At 43.7% G+C, this 26,271-nt stretch overlaps 1 protein-coding gene across 4 annotated transcripts; it reads left to right on the forward strand.

Moving 5' to 3' along the window:
* The first annotated feature begins 297 nt into the window (after positions 1-297).
* On the forward strand, positions 298-25,977 carry slc39a10 (solute carrier family 39 member 10). Of its 4 annotated transcripts, none has more exons than XM_056579232.1 (12): positions 298-365; positions 7,453-7,534; positions 8,456-9,377; positions 11,141-12,406; positions 12,976-13,153; positions 18,757-18,932; positions 19,927-20,094; positions 20,384-20,504; positions 20,806-21,102; positions 21,655-21,735; positions 25,066-25,256; positions 25,822-25,977. In XM_056579232.1, exons 4-12 carry the CDS (start codon positions 11,162-11,164, stop codon positions 25,975-25,977), a joined length of 2,613 nt encoding a protein of 870 aa, XP_056435207.1. In that variant the 5' UTR covers positions 298-365; positions 7,453-7,534; positions 8,456-9,377; positions 11,141-11,161. The 4 variants fall into 4 exon arrangements, with proteins under 4 accessions (XP_056435207.1, XP_056435205.1, XP_056435206.1 ...); XM_056579230.1 differs by having other exon boundaries at positions 8,456-8,486; XM_056579231.1 differs by having other exon boundaries at positions 7,453-8,486.
* The last annotated feature ends 294 nt before the right edge of the window (positions 25,978-26,271 follow it).

Consider the following 26,271-nt stretch of genomic DNA (forward strand, 5'->3'; position numbering starts at 1 on the left):
CTTTATGCTAATTATTAAATGCTTTTTACTTTAAATATTTTTTAAACTAAATATACTTTTTATTTTTCTATTATTTGTATTGCTGTTACATTATATATTATATTTTCTGTTAACTTGAACGGAGCCATTCATACAGAACAATAAATTAAGCATACTGATTTTAATCTGAAACGAAAACACATTTTTACAACCAAACAGTTTTAAAAATGGGAGTAGTCATTCCTCACCCCTGCCTTGCCCGCCGTCCCACATGACTTTAACGCAGCACGTGCTGCGTTCGAGTCATGTGGGGCGGATGAAGAGAGTTGATGATTGTGATTTTTTGGTACCGAGCGGAGAGGAGATGCACACGGCACTCGAGTGAGGTAACTATATATATAAAAAACCATTTGTTTTCATTCACTCCCACAACATGGACCCGGGTGCCGTTTACTACATCATGTCGTTAGAAACCGTTAACCACCGACCACCCTAACCGGGCGTTCAGGTGTTAAGTTTGTTTATAAACGGGGCTTCATGTTGAATGTTGTCGCTCTGTAGCCTGTCAGCTAGTTTCCAGCGGGTCGTCTAAGCTAGCTAGCTAGTTTGAAGCTATCTATGCTATGTTTCTGACAGTTCCTCTGGTCAGCGCTAGCGTCGGCTTGCCTCATAAAAGGCTCAAGTCCACCAAGAGGGAGTGCCTTTACTAGTTTTACTATTAGCTTGATCGCTGTTTACGGTGCTTCAATTGACCAGAAGAGCTACCTGGTTAAATGAATGACCATTAATACCCACTTCGCTGTTAGCCGTTTAGCTCCCCTTGGTATCGTGAGCACCACGTGTACTACAGTGCGGCTTGAGCCTCGGAGACATAAAGAGCAGTGGTGGCACATGCCGTGGAGACTAACGAAGTCAATTAATTAATACAAAATAAAGAGCACGGTTGAAACTAGCAGGGTTTTCTGGTTGTTTGAGCCTTGGCTGGAGCGACCATAGGACGGGGAGTCTAAAGTGGGCGGAGTGGGTTGGTCTGCTATGTGCACTCTATGTGTGGATTGTTTTTAAATCCATACCATTAAGTCTGGATTTGTTGTCAAGTGTGACAAAATGATGACGACTTTGAGAATTGTGAACAAGAAGGAAACTATCTTTCTCTTTGTCAGTTCTGTCTTAATGGCACACTCTGAGGCTTATTTAAAAAAACGGATGGTTTATCTCACCATATTGAAACAGTCGAAGCTTCCTTGCGTGTTCTTTGGAATAGCGATTATTATGGGAGAGAAATAAAGCCTTCACATGCTATGTCTCTTCCAACGTGACTATAGCTATGCTTATATTCAATAGTTCTGGGAGTCCTGTTGTCCCAGATCCTGAGACGGGGTGTTGGGGAAACCTCAGCGGGTGTCTCCTCCTGTTCAAGGCCAATTTCACACACTGTCAAGTTGTGTTGACGAACAGTAATGGCATAGCGATGTACTCGAGGAGCAACTGTTTGGAATAAATGGTTCAGCCCTACAAAGCGTCTCGTATCGCTGGTAAAAGACTGTTTATTCGTTGGTTCTCTACCCACCATGCTAGATTCACCCAGTGTTGGACCTTTCTGTTTTCCCCAATGCACACGTGTTCTTTTACTCTCTTGGAATTTATGGAGTTAAGGTTATTATATTGTATTTACTGGTGGTAAGCGGTTAGTAGTAATTCTACTCCACTTTCTAAGACATCAAGCAAATAAGTTGTTTTTAAATCTTAAATTCACACTTGAATAAACTCCTTTAATCGCTATGAACATTGCGACATAAATGTACATAAACAGGGAAAAAAATACAACTTTGTGACACAAACTTCTGAAAACCTTTAAGCATCCTGTCAGACCCCCCTGAGCATGACTAGCTTGATGAAGTGCGACCGCCCCCCAACACTGCAGTATGCCTGGGGTCAGTGAAAGCATTCTCGAAACTCATTCACATGATATCATGTGTGTATTTAAGAACCCCTATGGTTTGTTTTTAGTAATGGTGGACTCCCTGCTCATGAGGGAATTCACACCAGGGAACCCTTCCAGAATGGAAATCTAAAGTTAAACCTGAAGTCTGATTCTAGTTAGGGCTGCCAATTTTCCAGATATCTTGCATCGACACATCATGGATCACACAATGACTATGTGATGACAATCACTTTGACTATCTATCACTATCTAAAATAAGACTTCAGTGTCTTCCAACCAGTTTGTGAACGTTCCACTCTTGCTCCGCCAGCTGGTAGTTCTCTGTGTGACGTAGAAGTGCCTTTTAGTATATTCTTCGACAACCTGTTTTTTAGAAGTAATAATGTGGGTGATAAGGTAGGTTAGCTTGTCAATTTAAAGAGCCGGTGAACCCACTATTTAAGATGGAATACATTTTGGGTTGAGAGTCTCAGGAATGAGGAGGTTGTTGTACTTGTATCCCCACAGACCCTTTTAGTACCGTCGTTGTGATGAGCAATGTTGGATATGAATTGCGTCCCCAACGTTATACGTGTCCGAAAACCTAAACTTTCTCTCGGACGCAGCAGTTATCCGCAGCTCAGACAGCTTCACACGTCCACACAAACCGTGCCGCCAGTGCCCCTTGGAGTCCCTCAGAAACGGCCCTCAGACGCCCAGAAAAGAAGGAGTGGAATGTTCACATTGTTTTGGAATGAATGCAAATACATAGTTTAGCTATTTTTTCTCTAAATTGAGGACTTCTCAAGATTCAAGAATTGTATTTGTCACATGTATACAACTATAGAGTGAAATAAAAGAAAAATACTTATTTTTGTAACCGTGATAAAACAAAATAGATTAGAAAATGCCCAAAAAAACTGTTCAGCTATGCACTTCTCCATTGACCGGCATGGTACATGACGTCAAGAGTTAGTATTTGAGCCGTGCTCTGTTGCCTGTAGATATTTTAATATCAGAAATATTCAATATTTTATTTATTGTTACACACATTTGAGATATTATGGCTTTTATATGCTGTTGTAAACATTGCTCTTGCTGCTCTATAAAAAATATTTAGTTATATTTAAATATAAATGATTTATAATCTTTAAGAGCAAAGCAGGAAGACTGCAGGACAGGAGGACAGGCAAGCCAAATTGAGGCACACAGCTGCTCAAAAGAGGAGCTATGACTGGTACAGGCAACATGTAAGTTTCAGTTACAGTGGGTTCTTGTACATAGTGTGCTTCCAAAGTTTAAGGACAAGAGTAAAGGCTAGACAAAGTAATTAAGGTGGGGTTTAAGAGGGTTGTTAAGGTAGATGATTTACATTTTATTTATTAACAAACTACCAAAACAACTTGATTTAGGAAGCCTATGCCAACGGACTGACACCTATTTGACATTGAGACCTGATTCAATTCTGATTTAATATATTATAACCGTGCACAGGTGTACATATAGGCTTATCTCTTCTAAAAAGCTGGTTAGTCAACTGTTAAGTTTAACCTGAATTATTCTAGAGTTGGCTTTTTTATTTTGACAGAACTGGAAAAGATTATCCAACATATACAATAAATTACATAATATAGCTATAGCCAGTTTTTTTTTCTTATTTTCTGAGGTAGCACTGAAATGCATTAATGCTACGAGTATTAGGGCTATGGTTGCTTTTGTTTTGAACAATATATTCATATCAATGTTTTTGTATTCTGAGGTCCAAATGCTGACACTGTTTGTCTTTGGCCATTTCTTTAAAGGTTACAGACCCTGCTGTTGATTTAATGCTCACAGGATACAAATATATCCTTGTAAGGATATGCAAAACAACTTGCTCACCTAAACATTTGAAGGCTTCTAATCTTAAACCTGAAAGTAAAGTACACCTTATTCAATGGAATTCACTGGCCCAGTACTTGGTGTTTTTCTTTTTTAGAGGCAGACTGGGATACTGGGATAACACTGTTGAATGCTTCACGTGGGGGTATGTGACATAACAGGACTTGGGGCCACATTTCCTCGATTAAAACCCATGGTCTCGATTAGCCTTTTCGTGAAACGTTTGTTTTGTTAGTTTCAAATCCGGAATAAGCGTATTTACTGATGGCATTAACCCACGCCTATATGTTCAGCAGTTTTAAACGCCCTTGGTTGTTTATTGTTGGAATACATGAGCATACACAGGACGCAGGACACAGAAACCACAATAGGTTTTACGGTTTTGACGACAAAGGTCTACGGTCAGCAAAGAGAGCCAAAGACCAAGAACCGTTTTCTATCAGGTTTAATTCCACTCATGGCTCATAAATCTCCTTGTGGCTTAATTTTTACAGTGTACCTGCCAATTATCAGGTAAGACTGGGAATCATAATTTAGATTTTTTTTCAAAGTCTGTGTTTTCTTAATTAGCCCCATTGTGCGGATTTGTCTGAAAGGCTCACCCGGTTGGACGCCCGACTTCCAAAGGACTCTCCGGGCAGTGAACACATAGAGCGGACAGGCGTTACAGTCTGGCCCAGATTAGGGATTCCACCCCACTCCTTTACCTTCTGTTCACTTTAATTCTCCTGCTGTTAGACTACGGGTGGGTTCGTCCCAATGTTTGTACATCTGTTTTTTGGTATCAAACCTTTAACCTTTTTACATTATTTGCAGGCTAGTCTTTGCGGTATTGTTACCTTTTCGTTAATCCCAGGCACCAAATGAGTGGGTTCGTGATTAGTAGTAAGGTCACGTCCTGATTGACGTATAACAAAGTTATAATTTCATATTTTTCACTATTTTAGATTTATGATCATATTTTGCCATTCACTGCGCAGGAAACAAATTAAGTTACATTTAGTTTTTTTACCTGCATTCATGACAAAGAAGCAGCTTCATCCTTCATTTCACTTAGCTAGAATGGTCTGTTCAAAAACTATTGGATAACAGGAGTTGAGAACCAGGCAAATATCCCTGTCCAAACTATAACTATAAATATAACTGCCCGATGTCACATGGTGTGTGCTTGGGCCCCACGGACATATTCTGAGCAACATGCATACACGCATATGAATCTTCCTGCTTCTGAGCCCAAAAAAGAGCACATAATTGCACAGCGACTCACTTAAGCATACGCAAACATGCATCTGGGCCCACCCCTACCGCTCAAATACGCGTAATCAGCCAGACTGCCCCAAGAACACATCCAACCCCTTAGTCTTTGGATTACCTTAAAAGACGCTAATTGACACCGAGGACCCTGCCTTTGTTTTGTGGTTGTTTGATCAATGTTGTGTATGACTGAGGCTTCATGGGTTCTGGATGAATTATAATGTCCTTTTAATAGCAGTTACCTTTTCCCTCAGCCTTGCTGCCTTTTTCTTTGATCTGTTTTAATCAATGCATTCTGGAGCATATACGCCATCGTCTTCATTATGGACCTACCAGTCTGTTCAAAGTAATGTACTAATTACTAAATAATGAAAATGCTGCTGAAACCATTAGCCTTCTTTGCTGCTTATAGTATAGCTTTTAGAAATACAGATGTGTTTATTTGGTTGCTTTCCTATTTTCCCATAATTTTAAAAAACAGACTACTAAAAGCTAGGGTAGGCAATTTAATTTAGAATAACAGAAAAATAATAGAGAATTAACTTTTTTTGTTATATTTGTTGAAATTATCTCAGCAGCCTAAAATAAATAAAACCTCTGATAAAATAAATAAATAGCCGTTGAAGGCTTGTAATAATTCAGTGACAAAAACTCAAAATGAAAGGTTGGACGGTCTACCGGTCTGTCTTCCTACCTACATGGTTACCTGCACGCACACTCTTTTCATTCGTTCATTGAGCATGACCTGAGTTTCAGGTACAGGTCTTGCTACATTTTATCAAAAATATTTAGTTATGCTCATCAATCCAGTTCTTTAACGGCATCTGTTATTTTGAATACAAATGAAGAACAACCAACCATTGCTTTAGTTTTCGTAGGTACGTAACCTTCCTTTCGTTTTAGCCTAAATCAATAGAAAATATTTTTCCCTAATTTCTTCGTCTTGAACCGCACTGGGTATGTTGGAGCTTATCGATACTTCGGTCTTTAATCATTTAGCTCTGGGGCCCATTTGGGCTGAATGATTTGGGGAAATAATCAAATTGCGATTATTTTGAAAAATATTGCGATTGCGATTTTTTAAATGTATTAACTTCCTTATGTTCTGTATTATTCACTAAAATAGCAATAAATCATTCTTTAGTATGACAACACAACACTGGAAGTAGTCAACATATAAACTGCTTTTTCTTTTGGGCCAGGCCTATGTGTTTAGATGAATTGATATAACATCTTTATTTAACTATTGAATTGTAAAATAAATATAAGTCTCGAATCTCCAGTCTGCAACGGTTTAATCACAGCCTTTGCGATTTGCATATCGTGTTCTGTTTCATTGCGATTTTGATTTTAATTTGATTATTCGTTCAGCCCTAATGTTAAGGTACCCATCCCTATTTCAAAAGGTCATCCCTATGTCATATTTTGGGGGGTTGCTTTTGGAGGGAGGCCAGCCGAGAGGGGTGGAATGTTTTCGGTTGGATACTTTCAAAATCTACCTTCCTCGGGCTTGTTGCTACAAATTGCCTACCTCAGCTTTAAGTTGTTGGGCTCTTTATCCACCTCACTTTATACACCTTTTCCACTTTTAAGGACCATCCTCACCAACATTACCACTAGATTAACAATTTCAAGAATTAGTTGCAGCCCCTACTTCTATAGTTTAAGATGAATATGCTCTTCATCCGGAGACTGTGCTCCCCCCCCATGCTTTGATTGAATTCTTGTTGCTAGTTTATCTTCTAGCACTAATCATTTACTTTGAGTAGGTTCTTTCTGAATGGCGGTTATCTGACTGAGGCGGTTGAGATGCCTCACTAGCTTCCTTACTCCATTAGACTCTGGCCTTGGAAGAGGAATTTCCATGTGAGAATCACATGAGGAGGCTTAAGGGTCTGAGTCCACCCTACTTCTCTTGTGTTGTATCTTTAAAGGAGTAACTGGAGGAAGTACAGGGTCCCTTTTGATTAGAGAAGTTCTTGTAGCAGTCATGAGAGTGGACATCAGTGATTTCAATGCGGTGCTTCTCTTAAGGACGTTTTTTTGCTGATTGTTTCCAATGTTGGTATTCCTGGCCCTGCATCCTAACCTTGCCATGCCTAATGCATTATGGGAAATTACAATCATCAAAGTATGTTTTTTTAAATTCGTCTTTTTTTGCAAAAAATAAAGGGTCATCGTTTTTTTAATTGAATTGATAATAAAAAATGGGTTAAAATATTATGTAATTTAGTTTAGTTCATTATTTAGTCAATGTTTTGGAGAATTTCAGTGGCGCTACAAGATACTCTTATTCCATTTAACCATTTGTATCCTTTTATTGCATCAGTAAGGTCCAAAGGTAAATAATGAGGATTATCCATGAAGTACTTGTTATTGATTTAATCAGTTCCCCTGTGTTTCCTCTTTGGCAGCTCAAGTGTGTCCGTTTGTGTTGAGTTGAAGACCTCCTATGAGCACAAGGACTGAGGCGAGGCGAGGAAAATCAGTGCTACGGTAAGACACCACCACAGTGTACACCCTTGTTATTTCCTGGTTTAATATTGTACACTCAGATTTTTTTTTAGTTTTGCCCAATATTTGTGCGTTTCTATGATTCAATCGTATATTGCAGGTAAAGCTAGGGTAGGCTACTTGGATAAACGAGGAAGAGAACGCTAGCTTTTGAAAGTGTCCAACCCAAAACATATCCAAGAGTCCATGTTCGTAACTTTCAACAGTTACGTACATAATTGCTTCTAAAAAAATGGCCTACCCTAGCTTTACAATTGTGTGTCTGCGTGTCACATACGTGTTGTTGAACAGCATACTTATTTAACTGGATTAGCTGGTCTCAACACCAGCCACTCAACATCTCTACAAATGAGCAGGGAACAGTTTAGGTGACGTTCTGTTATGGGTTTTCCCCATGCCCAACTGCATATTAACAGACACTACACATTAGACCTTTTTAAATCACCATGCTTGAATCACTTACTTGACGATAGGATTGGCACATCATTTGTTAATTTGGGCTGCAGGGATTCAAAAATGGTGTGCCAAATGGTAAATGATTAACTTATGTGGTAAAACTTGGTGTAGACAAATGTGGTGCCTCTCTTGAAAGAGATCTACTGTATAGACCACTTTCAAGTTATTTTTTTTATCATAATTTAAATTGAATGATCATCCTTTGAAATATAAATTCAATGAACCTTTGCTCTTTGGGGCAACTGTGTACAAAAGACAAACGCATCGCTATATATATCCATCGATCCATCGATCCATCTATCCATCTATCCCTCTAGCCATCTATCCATCTATCTATCTTAAGCTGAAGGTTAGCATTACAATGTGACTATTATGATGAGTGCCTCAAGGGAAACCTTGAACCAAAGTAAACATAAACTATTTTATTTATTTATTTTGAATCCACAGATAAGTCAGAAGGAGGGAGCCTAATATTATGGTGAGTCAAAGATTCAATATTTCAGGTAATTAAGAAATATATACTGTATATTTCATAACTTCAGTCGGTACTGCTGTTGGAAAATGGCAGAGCTTTCCCATCGGCGGTGGGATATGAACGGCCAAGTAAACGTCAACATCACAGGGTTTTGCACATTTCCAACATTGTCATGAGACCAGAACAAGCAGGGATTATTAAGAGGTAGTGGTGGTGTTGATGTCAGACAGTGTGTCCGGATCAGTGCACCGGTCAGCCTGTCTGGTTCAATTACCCAACACATTAGTTCAAACCCACCGTGCACAGATAGACCCTTGCAATCCCACCAAGTAAATGGCTGTGTCATTACTTCCGTGCCTGTGGAGCAAATTAATAACAAGGCACAGGCTACGAATGATTGTTTAGTTGCTATTTAAGAAACACTTTATTTGTCTTACAAACAAAGTGACTGTGGGACTTATGATAGATTCAGCTCACCTATTTACTCTGACCATATGACATGCAAAAAAGAGAACATACAAATGTTAAAAAGCTAGTCAACATTATGTTTTACCCAGAAAGGTTCTCACAATAAAAACAGGCATATAATGATTATTCTGTTCCCTTCAAATGTCATAAGCATAAACAAAGGCTTTATTCAGTAAACCTTGGCCCGGCGTCGGGGAAGAGGGTGTGTGCTTTCAAAAAGGTTCCATTCTTGCCCTGTCCCTATCTGCTCCGGGGTTCAAAGGTCACTTGTGGCTCATGTTTATAAACACAGTGTGTTATCTGCAGCCATGAAGTCAGCAAGCTTGTCACACTACTTAATGTCTGCAACCCAGAGACACCACTTCACACTCCTTGATTTACCTCAATTTCAAACACCACTTTTTCACCAGAGAAGAGCAAACGGTGGTAAGTAACCCCAGTCCCTTGTTCCTCAAGGACGATTCATACCAGAATGCTGATGTTCTATACAGTCCCGACCGGCTCCGATTTGTTCAGAAGTGAATGGTTCTTGGTTCACATTTTTTTGCCACTGCTGTTGTATGCTGTATTTATTTTCGTTTTTTTGCTCTTCGATTATATGAGTTGGAGGCTCAAATAGACTTAAGATTGATTATACCCTTCAGATTGATATCATGTACTGGAATTGTTTTCAAATGTGTTGCAATCTTGTGATATTTGTTTTGTGCGAGATGGAGCCGTCCGAAGAGAGCTAATTGTTCCTGCTGTGATTGTCTGTGATTTTGTTTGCGTGGTAACGACAGCTCGCTGGAAATACACAAGGGCCACGCTTAGAGTTCATCAGCATATATACTCCGCATAGAAGTCGGTAGTAATTGATTAGGATATTATTTATTTGTGCGTTTAACTCCCTACGTTGTCTAAAATGTCAAGCTGCCTTTCAATTGCAGGTAAATCAAAGCAATATCAGTTGGTTGGAGTGGGGTTGTTTTGAATCTCCCCCTTAATGTATGGAACCAGATCTTCTTACTCTTCTTGACATCTGTGAGGATGGTTATATATGTAATCAATGCCTGAGGTTGCTATGCAAGGTAGTCAAGTGGTTAGGGTGTTTGACTCCCTGCTGAGAGTTTCGGAGTATTAAGCAAGTCAAACAATTTGGAAAATGTGTTTGTAAACTTTCAATCTTTCAACAACATTGTATTTACCTAAAATCAAACTTTTATGATAATGCTTTAAGTTTACAAGTAATCTAAATCCAATCAAAGAAGAAAATAGGCCCTAGACCCATCCCGATATATCGTTTGACCTATTATTCGTCTTATTATTAACAAATATTATATTTACTGAATCTTGCTGAAGAGTAAATAGATATCATGGAATATTATATTCAAATTGAATTCAAGATGCTTCGGTTACTGAAGGAGATTTCTCCCTGCCCATGGGGATAATATCCTCTTCGTATACTTCCCTTCCCTAGACCATATTCCTGGCTTCAGCCTTTTTCTCAGCAAAAATAGTGTCTGCAGTTTAACCCCCTGAGAAGTCGGTTGTCGAATGAGTTGTCAGCGTGGTTTGGACGGTTAAGTCTTAAGAGTCTGTCGTTTATGGTATGACAGGCAAGCTATGAGTGGCTATGCAGCGTGGGCGTACTGAAGATGGCTGACAAATCATAGTCTCCCACCAATATGCCAGGGATACTGTCTGATCCTTGTTACCTGCTAGCTAAGCTCATGCTAAACCGCTAAACTCTATTCATGCTAATTTGGACAGACACTTTGTCGTGTGTTTAAAAGGACTTAAATTCTAGTTTTGTGTATTTTCTATATAATATTTATAAATATTTTCTCTTAACCCTTGAGCCAAAACTATTACAGCTTGACTGTAGCCTTCACTTCTGTTAAATAATTTGTGATTCTTGGGGAGGTTTCATTCCTCCTAGAATTTTATATAGTTCACATTTGTTGCCATAACAGTGCTGTTATGAAGCTGTTCAAACTGTACAGTTTACTGTTCAAACTTCGCCGTGGGGTTCTCTCTCTACCCTCCTGAGAATCACCTGACCAGAAGAACTCGATCTCCCTGGGCTACTCACTCACAAGTCACACATTTTTTGTTCTCTGAAGCCCATTCAATTCTACTCTCACTGTATGTAATAGGAATGTACACTTCCTTTATGAAGAATAACACTTGTTTTGTCTTGCCCACAGGGGACCAGAAGTGAAGGAACAATGCGTGTCCATGTGCACACCAAGTTCTGCTTCCTGTGTGTCCTCACGTTCCTGTTCCAGTGCGTCCACTGTCACGAGGAGGGCCAGCACGGCGAGCATCCACATGGCGATGGCCACGGCCACGTCCACAACGACCTGCAGATCTCCCAGGCCCCGTACGTGGGCGGAGCCGCCACTCCGTCCCCCAAGTCCAGCCAGGTCACCGCGTCCATGCTAGCGGAGGAGCAGCACTTCTACGTCCAGCAGCTATTCAAGCGCTACGGCAAAAAGGGCCGGCTGGACTTTCAGGGCTTCCAGACCCTGCTAGTCAGCCTGGGCCTTGGCGAGGTGAAGGTGGTGGGCGCCGAGCACGAGGAACTAGGGCACGATCATGTCGCCCACCTGGACATGCTGGACGTGCAGGAGGGGCTTCACTCTCATTTCCCCACTGACGGCCACCACCATGGAAAGGCCGGTCACCATCACCCCCACACTGAAAGGGCGACAATAAAGTGCAGCAAGCAGGACAGCGAGGCCAGTCCGACGGCCGACGGCGGCCCACTGCAGGACCATAACCACACGCACGACCAGGACAAGGACCCAGACCACGCCCACGAGGTACAAGACCAGCATAAACACTCAGCCGGCCACCCCAAGGGCCACGCGCACAAGCACGGCCATGGCCACGCTCACAGCCCCGACAAGGAGCACGTTCACGGGGCGATGCCTGTCAGTAGGGCAGACGTCTCCCGACAGCTCGACGACCACGATCATGACCCCCCACAGCAAACACTATCCACCACCGACATTTCATCCACCCAGCCAGAGCAGCTCCCCACAGCCCAGACGGAGCCCCCCGTAGCCCCCCAGCAGCATCTCCCGGAGGCTACGTCCCCAGAGTCCGAGCCGCCGACCGCCGCAGCGGCAGAGAGCCGGACCAAGCGGCCCCGGAAGACGACCAGGGACCGAGGGCAGCGGGCTCGGAACAGAACCGCCTCTTCCACTCTACCGGGGGAGCAGGGCAGCGGCAAGCAGCACCGTAACCATGAACAGAAACACAACCACGACCGAGAACACAACCTTGAACACAATCATGAGCAGGAGCACGACCACAGCCACGACCACGACCACAGCCACGACCACGACCACGACCACAGTCCGGGCAGGAAACGGAAGAGGGAAGCACCGGGGGGGCCTCTCCCCCCAACTCCCTCAGCTCCATCAGGTCCTGGTAATTTAAGGGGAGTGGCTCACCATCACGAAGAGGTAAGCCCATGTGCCATGTATAGTTTGGATTTTGAGGGGAATAATCTCTATTTTTAGATGCTCCTAATTCTTTTTATTTATTAGACAGCTTGGCAAGCACTTGGCTAGGAGCGGGTAAATTAAGTGGGTTTTAGTTGATGAATCAATTCACACGACCTAAATACTCGATTATTTATTGCAAATGTGTTATTATGATTAACGCAATTGACTCTCCAATGTTTTCCTATGTCTCAATGAACTATGAATGTATCTATTGTTAATGAGGGTTGGCGAGGCATTGTTGGATGCCTACCCAGTGACCTAATAAAAATTTATTAAAGTGAAACTTTTTCTTAATGTTAATTGTGATATCCAGAGACTTGTTATCTTAAAACAAGTTTACGCTGGGCTATTTATTATTCATTATTTTTCCCTAGATTTTAGGTTATTATAACAAAACATATTATATTTGAACCACTTGGACTTTCTTTTGAGTATGATAATATAGTGGAACTCACACAGAGAGGGTCCGCTCAGTAGCTCAATAGCCATAGCAGTGATTTATTATGTTGCTCCATTTCCTCCTGTAGTGTCTGAACCTGACCCAGCTGCTGAGGTACTACGGTCTGAACCCAGACTCTCAGATCTCCCAGGCCCAGTTTACCTACCTGTGCCCCGCCTTGCTCTACCAGATAGACAGGCGGCTCTGCATCCGCCACTTCCACCAGCTGGAGGTGGAGCAGAAAGACATCGATCACGTCTACTCTGGTAAGTAGCCTACATATCTCGGACGCCACTTTCTAAAGGTCAGGTTGTTCAACCGAAAGGAATCGTGTTTGATCACTATTGTCTGCAGCATACTCTTTTTTTTTTTCATCAGGCCATCAGACCCACAATTTTGCCAACGTAACTATCCCTCTTGATTTCATACTTAATTCAATTAACTTGATAGAAATTTAACTGATGAAAATTATACTATCCAATAGGCAATCGCTTGTTGATCATGCTTTCATGCCTTCTGCCTGACTTCAGGCACATGAATACATCATAAATGTTTACAAACCAGCCTGGTCTGGCTTTGCAACCACAAGCCCACAACCCCATGACTTGGGGTTGTTATGTTACTAGATCTGGGGTCAGGGATGCAGCGTCATGATTTACTTTTTTGTGTATTGCCAGGAGCTGCAAGGCGGTCTTATGATCTGGGTGCTGTTCTTTACAGTTTGCCTCCCCTTCTGTGTTTTCAACTGTTGCCCTTTCGGGGCCAAGGCCGTCTCTACCAACTGCCTGTAGCCTATAAAGTCGCCACTGTAAACACGATAACACAGTCTACATCAGTGTGCTCATTCTGAGAGCCCTGATTTTTAAGGCTTTCGAAACTAGCAAATGCATTTTAATTCCCCATAGATATTTGTGGCGTAGTTAAATATAGAGTGTGAGTTTCACTTGCTTTCACAAGATTTCCTCCTTTCATTCAATGGCCCAGTAGAAAAATAAATGGATTCTCTCTTTCTCCTGGCGGTGCATTCTTGCCTGTATCCCCTTTTGATAAGACATTTAAACCTACCACTGGAACAGAGGAGCATTTGTAGGCGCCTCAAAACATCATTATTTCAAAATGGGTGTGGTAGTCGTTGCTCGCAGGGAACCGTTGTGTGCAGGTGCTGGGGACCGTTTTGTATGAAATAAGAATGTTTTGTAGCCCACAAACCGCTCCTGAAATGTCTGAAAAACTATAAACTTTCACACGACTCGACAGATTATACTACCGGTACTTGTAGTTGATAACCATGATGTCACAGTCGTTGTGTCTCAAAAGTGTAACCTGGTGGGGGGGGGGTCGTGTGGTCATCAATATCACAGTTTCATGGAACGCCGGATGCAACTAACTCCGCTCCGCTCATTCACTTATTTTTAAGCTGATTTATTACATTATACATTTTCAGTTTATTTTCTCATTTTTTCTTAAAGACTATTATCAAGGGGGTCGTCAATATCACCGTTTCATGTAACGCCGGATGCAACTACTCCTTTCTACTACTTTCAGTTGGTTTCATTGAAGCCGTCTGGTCAACCTCTGACAATTCAAAACATCATAACCAATTAATTTTTCAACCGTTTACCTTTGTTCAAACCAATTACAATTTGCGGGGGCTTTTTAAGCTGTAAAATAAGCCACCACACACAGCACACCGCAGCGCTGTTTTTCTGGCAATTAAAAAAACGATCACAAAAAAAATATGCATTTCATCGGCAACTTGAGACGATCGACGATGGAATCCATCTATCGTCGATTGTTGATAGAATCGACCATCGGCCCATCCCTACAACGGGTGTTTCATCCAATGACAAATTGGCCTTAAACTTCAAATCTTTGTGAAGGAGCGCATGGCTTGATTATGTCGTTTGTGACGAAACAGAGCTCATTGTGTGTGTATTATGTATACGGCCAAGACTGGATGGACACAGCCTTCCTGTTTGCAGCGACCCCCAACTAGCATTATTGTTATTCAGAGCGGCGGCTAGAATTTCAGGGTAACCGTTTAGGCATCGCAAAATAATATTTGTAGACCATCACTTTATTTTTTGCGATTACTTTCAAATTAACCTCCAAAGGTAGGGTCACGTTTTCAAATTTTCCCCTTGAGTGGTTCTAATGAGGGACTTTGATTAAGTCTGGCGCCAACAAATGTTTCTTCTCCACTACCACTGTATCGGCCAATGGGGGCGGAGAAGCAGTGGCTTCCACTGAAAATCGGTGGGGATTTATTTGTACATTTTTAAGTCTGTCATGTTTTCCCGCTCTCGTTAATTGGTCTCATCAATGTGTATGATTCATAGGAATAACCTCCAGCGCTTGGTGGGAGTCACATCGCCACATCTTTAATAGACTAGACTCCAGTGCTCTGCACCATCAACTAAATTAGCCTTTCTCACCAGCTGCTGGGAGGAAAAGTTCCAGGGAAAGAATGGAGAAACTACCAAACTCCATGGGTTCAAACAGCTTTAATTATCACACACGCACGCACACACACACGCACGCACGAACGCGCACGCACACACACAAACCCACACCCAGATTACATGCACTGCTCCACTTAAGCACCCATAAAATCTCTGCCAACGAGGAAGAATGGCTTGAAAACATTGGGAAAGGGCAGCAGCATCAGTGGCGCCTTCTCGTTAGCAGAGGAGCCGAGGCTCAGCGTGTGTTCCCACAATGCATCGCGGCACAACCACGGGGGTACTGCGAGTCGAGAAGCTACCTATCATTTACCCCCTGATGACTTCCATGGGGGAGCTCATAAAACCGTTCCTGTTGGTGTCTCGCGGGCCTATATCCCACTATCTCGCCCCATCTCACAATCTTTCTTTTCTCTGTCTTTCTGTCTTTCCTTCTTTCTGTCTTTCTTTTTCTTACCAATTAGGAAAGCTAAGCGACCACATTGGCCCGTTTTTTGAACCAGCGCTTCCAGTGGTTGCTAATTGGAAAGGATACACACACACACACACATATAGCCCCCACGCGTCTCTTCTCCCTTTGCACAGTCCCTGGCTACCCCGAAAACCCCCCTTACCACCACCCACTGTTGGTGCTGCTGGGGTAATGACACCGAGGAGTAGATGAGTTGCAGTGATTTGAGAGAATACTACTCGTGATTTACAGCATCCTGTAAACCCAAGCACTGAGCGCCTCCAAATGAGAAGCTGCTCAGGCGTTCACTGAGGAACACGTTGTGGGGGGTGAATGGATGCACCACTGAGGCGTAATGACAACATGAGTGCTGTGATGTGACACATCCAGACGCAATGAGATAATTAATTTAATCCTTGGTCCCTAGCTGGGGATCTTTACTTGAGTCGTGACAGACCGGAGCAGAAAGTGGAACTGTGGATTTGCTCATAAGCACTGTGTTATTGTTGTATCATACTTCTAGTATGGCTGTTCTGAGACCACACACAATTCATCCTAAATAATAAAGTACTCCATGAACTGCACATAAAAATCTTATTCTGATTGGGTGGTTGAACCCCTAGGCAGATTAAATAAAGTGTAATGACATGTTTTGGGCTGTGTGATCATTCACTCATCCACTCCTATCTGAAAAGGAATTCTTGCCAAGGCGCTCTTCATAAATTCTGAACTTTTGGAGGATTCTCATTTGATCTTGAGGGAAAACGGCTTGCATTGAATACTCCTGCAGTCCCGTATTTGCGTCCCTTACGGCTCCATGCAAAGCCATCACAGCACCAGCGTTAGCACCCAGGCTTACCAACGCTAATGGCTAATGGCTGTGTAATTACCACTTCAGCATGGAGCCCTGTCTGTTTTGTTAGCCTAGCCCCTGCAGGAGGCCAGACAAGCCTTCTGTTTTCCAAGTGGACTAGCTCTTCTTTTTTATCTGTCCGACGGACATCCACAAGGGGATGATGTTTAATCCTCCAGCTGTTTTTAGGTGGACAGCAACAGCTTGATCAAATCCCTCCACTAGTACTCATTCAAACATCACTCTGTGCTCGCCCCCAAGCACCTGGGCTTCACTTAATGAGTTGGGGAGGGCCCTCAGCCAGCCTGCGCTGTTGGACTTCCACATGTAGATTTCTGTCTGAATTGATGTCTAATCTATTTTGTTTTTATGTATTTTTCTCCCTTCTTTGAGTTTATTCAGTGAAAGAAGTTGGCGTCATCTGCTTTATGCATTACGGTTCTCTTGTATTGCCGTGTCATAGTTTGGGGATTTTGCTTTCAATTCTGCTGTTCATTTAGCAAAAAGTGAATTAATCTTGTTTCAGTCAATCGTTTTCCTTAAAGCTGATTTAATTGGTGGAGTTGATTTTCCCCCCTCCTACGTAGCCTAGCAGGTGATCTACGTAAACACTTATTCTGGTGTTCAGGTCTCTAAAGCTCCGGTGTCTAGGACTTTGATTAAGTACAAACTACGATCTGATGAATATAACGGTATTATAATTTCCCTGACAAGAAATGTGGTTGGGGTGTAGAGAATACAGCAGGGTGTGTTATGTTCCAAGAGCCAGTAGTCCATCACTGTAAATATATATTTTTTACCAGACCCCAGCTGCTGTGTATTGTACTGCGAAGTTGCTAAACGTAGGCTTGGATAAATAATTATATTGTACTATTGGGACAACCAGCATGTCAACAAGAACAGCATCATCTCTGCACCATGATCACAGCACACAGCAGTTAAATTGGCGTAAGTGCCAACAGGGAGGCTACCCAGAATGCATTGCTGAATTAAATTGCCTCCAAGATGAGCATGGCAAGCACACTCTTGTCCAGCTCTTTCTCTCTTCCTCACTGTATCTCTGCCTGGCTTCTCCGTTCAGCTGATGGTTACTGCCATATCTGAGTGTCAGCAATGAATCGCCCAGTGTCTGTTTAGCAAGCCGACCGCCGGTTCTTACGTGACATTGAATTTCATACTACATTAAACGTCTTGTCCTCTGTAACTGCTGCTATAAACTTTTCTCTTCTTCTTTGGTTATGCCTCCCGACTGCAAAGTGCATGTCCTTCCAAAACAGCACACCGACAATTTAAATGACTCGTATGATTTCTTTTCTTTTTCTTTTTTTCGGTCTTTCAAATTATATTCTTGGCTCTTATGTCCTCAGCCCTGAATGAAAAATGATGCGAGAGAGATACTCCTCTAATGTCGCGCTGCACTCCTTTCTTCATCCATAATATGTACGAAGTATATTACATATGATGTGTCATCTCAAGGACTCACAGGTGGAATAGATTCTCAGGGACTGCGGTGTTGATATATGAACTGCACATTGTGCCTGCTGCTTTAAACCAGTTTAGTTAACTCTGGGGCTCTCTGCAGCCATGAGAGACTTGAGATGCCTTCGCTTTTGCCTGCTTCCTAACTAGGGCTGGGTATATATCGATTCATCAATGCACTACAATTATTTATTTTTTTAAATCGATTATTTCCATTAAAAAATAAAGAAAGAAAAAATCTAATTGAATTGTGAGGTACCTGGCAATATCCAGCCCTATTCCCAACCCTATACCTAACTATTCACTGGAGGCCACATGGATAATGAGTTTTCACTCAATAATATATATGTAAAAGAAAAAGGTAACTACGGTGAAACACTAACAAACGGGGGTGAGAGTGCGCAGTGTACGATTGGGTTTTGATCGCCAATGTCTGCAGCCTTGATGTAAGCAACCTTGAGCCCTATCTGTAAAACAGAGTATCCAGAAAGGCATGTATTACTGGAGGTCACCTCTACTCAAAGCATCTGCTAAAGGACTATGTAGCTCACTACAGTAAATGTATGTTTCTTAACTTTAAACAATTTCTCTCTCACTCTCTCTCGCTGTGTGTCTGGTCCTCAGGGTGGGTGTGGATGTGGGGCTTTGTGTCCATCACCATCATCAGCCTGCTGTCTCTGCTGGGGGTGGTGCTGGTGCCTATCCTCAACCAGTCCTGCTTCAAGTTCCTGCTCACCTTCCTGGTGGCGCTGGCCGTGGGCACGCTTAGTGGCGACGCCCTGCTGCACCTGCTGCCCCACGTGAGTACTGCCATGGAAATATCCCTATATGACATGTTATTCACAAGATACTAAGTTCCCCTTGGGGGGGGGAACTGAGATTCTGCTGACTGATACGGCCTCTGCTGACTGAGACGGCCTCGGCCCTTTATGACAGTAAACTCTTTGGGTTTATTCATTGTCAATACAGTTCAAAGAAGTTCCAACCCAGTACTACGCCCTGATCCACGCAGTGTTGATTACTGTGCCTCTTGATAATGGCTTTTTCTTGCTTTGCCATAACGATGTAATGGGGCAGTCTAAGGAGTGTACTGGGTCCTTTTTTTTTTTAAAGGGTTTTCTCCCAAAGAGATCACAGAAATGTCTGAATGTTTTTTCCACAAGAAACATTCCCAGCAATCGCTGTTTGTCCAAAAGAAAACTACATTGATAGAGCTATTTTCTACTGGACAAACTCAAAGAGTAACAAATAGCCGTTTGCTTCCAACACCATTGAATCATTGAACAACAGGAGCTATCGCTTCCAACACCACCATTACCATAACTGCCGGTAGCGTGACATTCCCCATCAGTGACATCCTCTTTCCTTGGTGATGGGGGACGGCTCTCCCTGCACCTCTTGTGACCGAACATTCCTCCTCTGGGCTGAGAGATCTCCCTCCCGCTCCTCCAGCCAATCTGTCGCCTTGTTACCCTCTCACCATAACCCACAATCATCCTCGGCAAGGAGCTCCTACAGCCAGCCTGCCCATCTTATTTAACATCTCCATCTCAGCGCCTGGCCACCGGGAGAGGCTCAACAAGTGGCCCCCCCATCTCCAGAATGACACCCCCTCTGGTGGTCGTGATGACCTAATAACCATTTATATTTCTCTCTCGCTCTCCATTTGTCTCCTCTTTCCTCTCTATTTATTTCTCCATCCTATCCCGTCTCCAATCGTCCACCGTTCTGTGCATCCATTACTCTATTGCTCTATTTATCCATGGCTCTTTCCCTCTCTTCTCCCGCCTCCAGGCTCAGGGGCAGCATACCCACGGGGAGCCGGCTGCGGCAGGGGCCCCCGAGGACTGGCTGACAGCCTTCGACGGGGTGTGGAAGGGCCTGACGGCGCTGGCGGGAATATACCTGCTGTTCATCATCGAGCACTGTATCGGCATGGTCAAGCACTACAAAGACCAAGGGGTATGCGGCGCGCTCGGCTCCTAGGACCCCATGTCGTTATTGGTTCGGGGCAAAACCAATAACAGTGCCTGAATTAATAAATGATCTTTATATGAATTATCTTCGTAACAACAAATATCTCTTTGGTGTACTATCCTACGAGACAAAGAGGAGGATCTTTTTTCTTACATTATGCTGGCTTGGCTCGCAGGCAGTGTGAATGGCGGGGGTGTAGGGCAGTAGGCTAATTGTTTTTCTGTTTGATTACAGTAACTGCACAGGGTGGTTGATGCAGTCTGTCTCTTCACAGGGAACCTTCTGTGCCCGGAAGAAGCGGGGAGAAGAAGGAAAGATCGGCAGAAAGCTGTCGGACCATAAGCTGAACCGGCGCTCTGACACAGAGTGGCTGAACCTCAAGCATCTGGACAAAGGTCAGAGGCTCACGCCATACCGGCGTTACGCAGCATCACACCTGTACAGCAGCGCACTAGCATCATTCATTTGTACTCCGTAATAATTCTAGCATCAGCGCAGACTGTTTAATGCTATATTATGATGTACCATGAGAATAGAAGAGTGGAAATGGGTTTTATTCTCATTTACAATTCAAATCTACAATCAGATTTCCTGACAAAGACTGACGGCATTTCCAACCCCAGCACCGCTACCTTTTACAACACACACCTTGAGCGGGGGTAAGTTGTAACGCCGGGCTCCCCTCCGTCTCCACAGGGGCTGACGGCGGCACGGTGGGCTCCTGTGACAACGGCCACAACGACACCCAGCTCAGCGAGCTCCAGCCCCCCGAGTCCCCCTCCGCTAAGGCCCCGCTGGCCCCCGCAGAGCTGGCGCCCACCACCCCCACCAGGGACAAGGGCAAGAAGCACGGCCACTCCCACGGCCACGGCCACTCCCACGGCGGCAACTGCCACACGGACCAGGAGATGAAGGACGCGGGCATCGCCAGCATCGCCTGGATGGTGATCATGGGGGACGGCATGCACAACTTCAGCGACGGCCTGGCCATCGGTGAGGGGGGCGGGCTAGGGTTCAGCTTGTAGTATTACGAGTGTTGGAATTACGCATTACAGACACACAGACGCACACCCTGCTCAAGGTGGTTCTAGTAGGATTAGTCAATTTGTTTCAATTAAATGTGGTGTTAGTACCCCAATTTGTTTCTTAATACATAATTTTAAATATGCTAATTTGTGGGAAGAATACATACATGTATATATTTATGTTTACAGAAATGCATATTGAAAAGTATAAATCACCATCACATCCCCAGGCTGTGAACAATATTGCAAACAGGAATAGCGCCCTCATTCTCGCAGTGCTTATGATACAGCCCAACAAGATGGTGCTTATTGTAGTATCAAACAAGATTATGTGAGCTGTATAAATATTCAAAGTAATAAGTAAGTAATCCTTGTAACCTCTTTCTCCAAGCAGCGGGGGACACATGTTTCCATTATATCAATAACAATATAGAATATTTCAATAAACAAAAAAGCATTTATATCTCAGTTAGACCTGAGAGGGCTGTCTCTTTGACCCGTGGCTGTTCTCCTTTTCTAGGTGCGGCCTTCAGTGCAAACATCACTGGAGGTATCAGCACGTCGGTGGCCGTCTTTTGCCATGAGCTGCCCCACGAACTGGGTAAGTACAGTTGAGCAACCCCCCCCCCCCCCCCCCTCCCCAGGTCAAAATCCCGTCCTAAACACCCAGCGTGTTAGCCTTGCTAGTCGCCGCCAGGGTCTCCCCACCTCACCCGCGTGTCGGCAAATCAATCACTGCTACAACAGAGGAGATAAACACAAGTCTATCTTAAGCCTCCACTCACCTGAGTAGCGGTTTGATTGGATGTTAAGGTATTGAGTAGATCAGATGCTTTTTAGTTTCTGGTTGTTAGATCTGTTGAGGGCCATGTCTTCCTCCGATAAACAGGGGTTTTGTTTGCGGTTGGATGAGTGGCTCGTCGGTGGCTATTGACACACCTATCACTGTGGAAAACCCGTATTAACTCTCATTCAGCCATTCAACCCTAATTCCATTAGTAGTTACAGTGAGCCACTGCGGCACACGTTCTGGCCTATTACCCTGTATTCTTCCTGTATGTGTCCAAAATAGAGGGATCCTTAATTCATCAATGACTGGCCTCTCATTGGCTGGAATGGGGATACAAGGATTTCCATTTCTTCATGGAGAATAGATGCTCCTAAAAAGTGAATCTGTCCAAAAAATATTGACTTGCACAGACACCTGTAATCGCTCAATGACTGAGCTACGATTGACCAGGACTCTCAATCAGTATTCCTGAGTGTGTACCACTCAGTTGTGTTTGGGAACTATTCATCGGATTGATCAGTATTGATCAGTGGTTTAAAAAAGTAATTGAATGAGAAAAAACACAAAGTAGCACTAACATAGTGTATCTGTCTAATGGAGGGCATTATTCTTTCAAGTTTCTCTTTTTTTGGTCTCTTTTGAGGTGTGTGTGTGTGTGTGTGTGTGTGTGTGTGTGTGTGTGTGTGTGTGTGTGTGTGTGTGTGTGTGTGTGTGTGTGTGTGTGTGTGTGTGTGTGTGTGTGTGTGTGTGTGTGTGTGTGGGGGGGGCGTCAACAATGACGCTAGCTCCCTTTAGGCCTGTTCTGTGTGTTTGCTGAGTAAACCAGTCTTGTTAGTCCAGACCAGGCAGTCTGCCAACCAATAGGCATAAGGTCTTTCTCGAATACATAATTGAAAGCTATGAATATTCTGAAATAGTAAAGAACAGAGAAAAGTGAATTCACACTGCATATCATCCAATGCATGAATCTGAGCCTGCGGAGAGAACTGCTGCAGACGAGAAATTCCATCCGTTGCTAATATACTGATAGTGTTCCTTTCCTTTCCTTTTTAATTTCTGAAATGTTATTTTAATAACGCAAAAAGCAAAACGACAAGATCACATAGGATTGCTGCATGGAAGTCGGTGGGTTTGATGGTCCACGTATTTGTCCAATTCCTCAGTTACAGCAAAGCTTCAATGTAGCCTTACAGTGTCTGAAGATGATTTCACAGTCTGAGTGTAGCCTACACATAAGGGGGTTTGAACATTGTGCAAAGTTCTGATGAAATGGCAATGCAGGACTAGTGTTATTCACAAAGACTATTGTGGAGGACGGATGAAAGGATAAAACTTCTTTATTAAATAACCAACCCATTGTTATTGGTGCGTAGAGCTTTTTTGTATCTTTTGAACTCAAAATAGTTGCTGAATATGTTCATTGGTAGAACCCTTCTAAAACCATTTTTCCTTTTTGAAATGGACAATGTAATGGCAGCATCACCATGGAAAACAAAATCCTGCGATGAACCCTAGAACATTTAAAAAATATTCATTCATTATTATTATAACCAGTTCAGTTAAAGCCGGTCTCTGCGGGTCTGGCCAATTCCATCACTGAAGTATTTGAAGGATGTCCAAATGCAAAACTAAGGATGATTCGGTCTTCCCGTGTTTGGCCATTTTGATGGTAGCTACTGCTACCTCGACTGAATCGAATAAACAAATATCAGAACGTTTGATTATTCAGGCCCAGAACTAACAGGCATGTGTGTGTTTCAGTGTCTGCTCCCTGACGTGTTGGTGAGCAGCTTCCCACTGCTTACTGTAGGGAGTAACACGCCGCCGCCATTCACTGAATAAACACACAATCTTCTTCTTGTCGTGTTCCAGGGTTGATGGTCTCAGAACAAAGTGCCTCACTGTGTACTGGAAGTACTGCTGGGAGCTGGGCTGCCATCTCCAGTCTTTAGTTGAACTGCATGGCTCCTGAGTGACCCCAAACTCTTTTTCTATCAGCTCTTTGTTGTGTGGGCTTTATTCCGCTGCTGCTTGCTTCTCCGCAGCCTTGGGGGAAAAAACAAACTTTCCAGACGGTTGGGTTCAGCTTGAAAACTCGAAAGGTCTCCTGCGATCGCAAGAAGACCGTGGAGTTGATGTAGTATTTTCTTTGTGTGTGTTCTTGTGACGATAAGCCACGCCCCCCCCCCACACAGACACACAGCCCAGTAGGGTTCTCCCTCAGCCAATCCAAGCAATTGAGCTGTATTGCTGGGCACATCCCAAACGTGTGTGCAGATGGGAGCCCGAATAGATAATGGAGATTACGAGGCCTCATTAACCACCTACAGTGAAGTTAATTGTCAGTGATGGGTGTGTTAATTGCAGTCGGCGCTGTTTTGTTTTTTTACGCTGGCACCTCTCAGCGGCGGACTGACTGGAAAGCATGAGCGCGGGGAAACGCAACAGGAAGTAAAAAGTGACAGATGGGAGGAACAAAAAAACAAGAGCGCTAGAAGGCTTCAAACAAGTCACCCCTGCTCTTTTTCCTACGGCCTATTTAACATCAACCCCCCATGCTAAGGATTTGAGTGATGTCTGGGTCCACACTAGTCATATACTCACTGGGATGATTAGTGTAGAGAAAGAGGCCGCTGGTGACACTGTGAGGGGAATGTAGGCCTTGGTTATCACTCTTGTTGACGACCAAGGGTTTGCGTTTGTGTCCAGATCTAGGTCTCTGGGACTTGGCGAGGGCTCAAGCGACTGCAGACTGCCTGTAAAGTCGTAGCCTTACATGAGGCTCAATGCTCAGTCTGGTAGAGGACTACAATACAGACTGTGTCGGTATCAGTCGCAAGCAAAAACTTCCCTGAGAGTATTCATTTCGGTACATGTCAATCCCCAGGCCTCTAGGGGACGGTGGATTATATAATGGTTAATGGATTGTAGTTACCTCACGTCGTCAACTTTTATCCCCTGCTGTTTCTCTGGCATATTTGATCAGGGTATTTTGTGCTGATGAGGCGCAGTTCTAAAAAGCATGACGAACAAATGTGCACTATTTCTGTCTCCCTAACGATGCCATGAATGTCGTTTTTAGTTTCCAAACAGATGGGATATCACTCATTTAGCTCTCCCATGTCCGTCGCGGCTTTGCAGGGGACTTTGCGGTGCTGCTGAAGGCGGGGATGTCTGTGAAGCAAGCCATCGTGTACAATCTGCTGTCGGCGCTCATGGCGTACGTGGGCATGGTTATCGGCACGGCCGTGGGCCAGTACGCGCACAACGTCACCAGCTGGATCTTCGCCGTCACCGCCGGCATGTTCCTCTACGTGGCGCTGGTGGACATGGTACGTTCCACAGGGGTTCTCTGTTCACTGAGGGTCCCAACGTCACGGAACAGGAGAGCAACAATAATTATTCATTCCAAAGAATTGCCTTGATGTGATCATTTGTGTGTTTGAAGCCTGAGAGGTTGGGTACTGCTTTAATGAACCTTCAAAACCATGGATTATCTAAAAATATGTTTTCATAATAATTGGAATATATTGCTTTACAAAGTATTTGGTGGGTCCTGGGCTAAAGTACCTTCAAAGATGGGTCAGGGTATGTCAGCGTTCGGGAACCTCTGTCCTCGGCTACAGCTTGCTTTAGTGCACTGACTTAATCCTTCATCTCATCTATGTTGACATGGAACCGTGTCACTCTCCCCCTGAGCTAACAACTAAATAGTCCCACAAATAGAAAACCACTGACCCAATACTGCTGTACTCAGGGATGTCTCTCCCTCAACAATTCTTGAACATAAGTCGCAAAAAACACACGTTTGAATCCAACTTGAGTTAACACACAGCAAGGCTATGCTAACAGTATGTGGTGCCCCAGTTTGTTTACCTGCGTGTTCTTCTGCTGCAGCTGCCTGAGATGCTACACGGGGACAGCGAGGAGCACAAGCGTTGCCAGCTGGGCCACTTCCTTCTCCAGAACCTGGGCCTGATGACCGGCTTCGTCCTCATGCTGCTCATCGCCATCTTCGAGGATCAGATCGTCTTCAACTTTGACTGGGTGTAGATTGGGTGGGAGGGCAGGGAGGGTGGGATGGGGTTGTGTGTGTGTGTGTGTGTGTGTGTGTTGGGGGTCAAAGCTAGATGTGTGGATGTTGTGCTTCCCAGCCTCAACATACTGTGCTTGCTACGTGACGGTCCTGTCTTGTATGCATGGTGAAGCTCACAGCAGTGGCTTATGCATCGCATCATCATCATCATCATCATCATCGTCATCAGTTTGATGTTGGCATACCCCCCCGCTATCTTCATCGCTGTCCATTCAAACCTGATGCCTGAAGGACTCCAAACAGGACCCCCA

This window comes from Gadus chalcogrammus, chromosome 20 (genome assembly GCF_026213295.1).
Source record: "Gadus chalcogrammus isolate NIFS_2021 chromosome 20, NIFS_Gcha_1.0, whole genome shotgun sequence".
NCBI lineage: Eukaryota > Metazoa > Chordata > Actinopteri > Gadiformes > Gadidae > Gadus > Gadus chalcogrammus.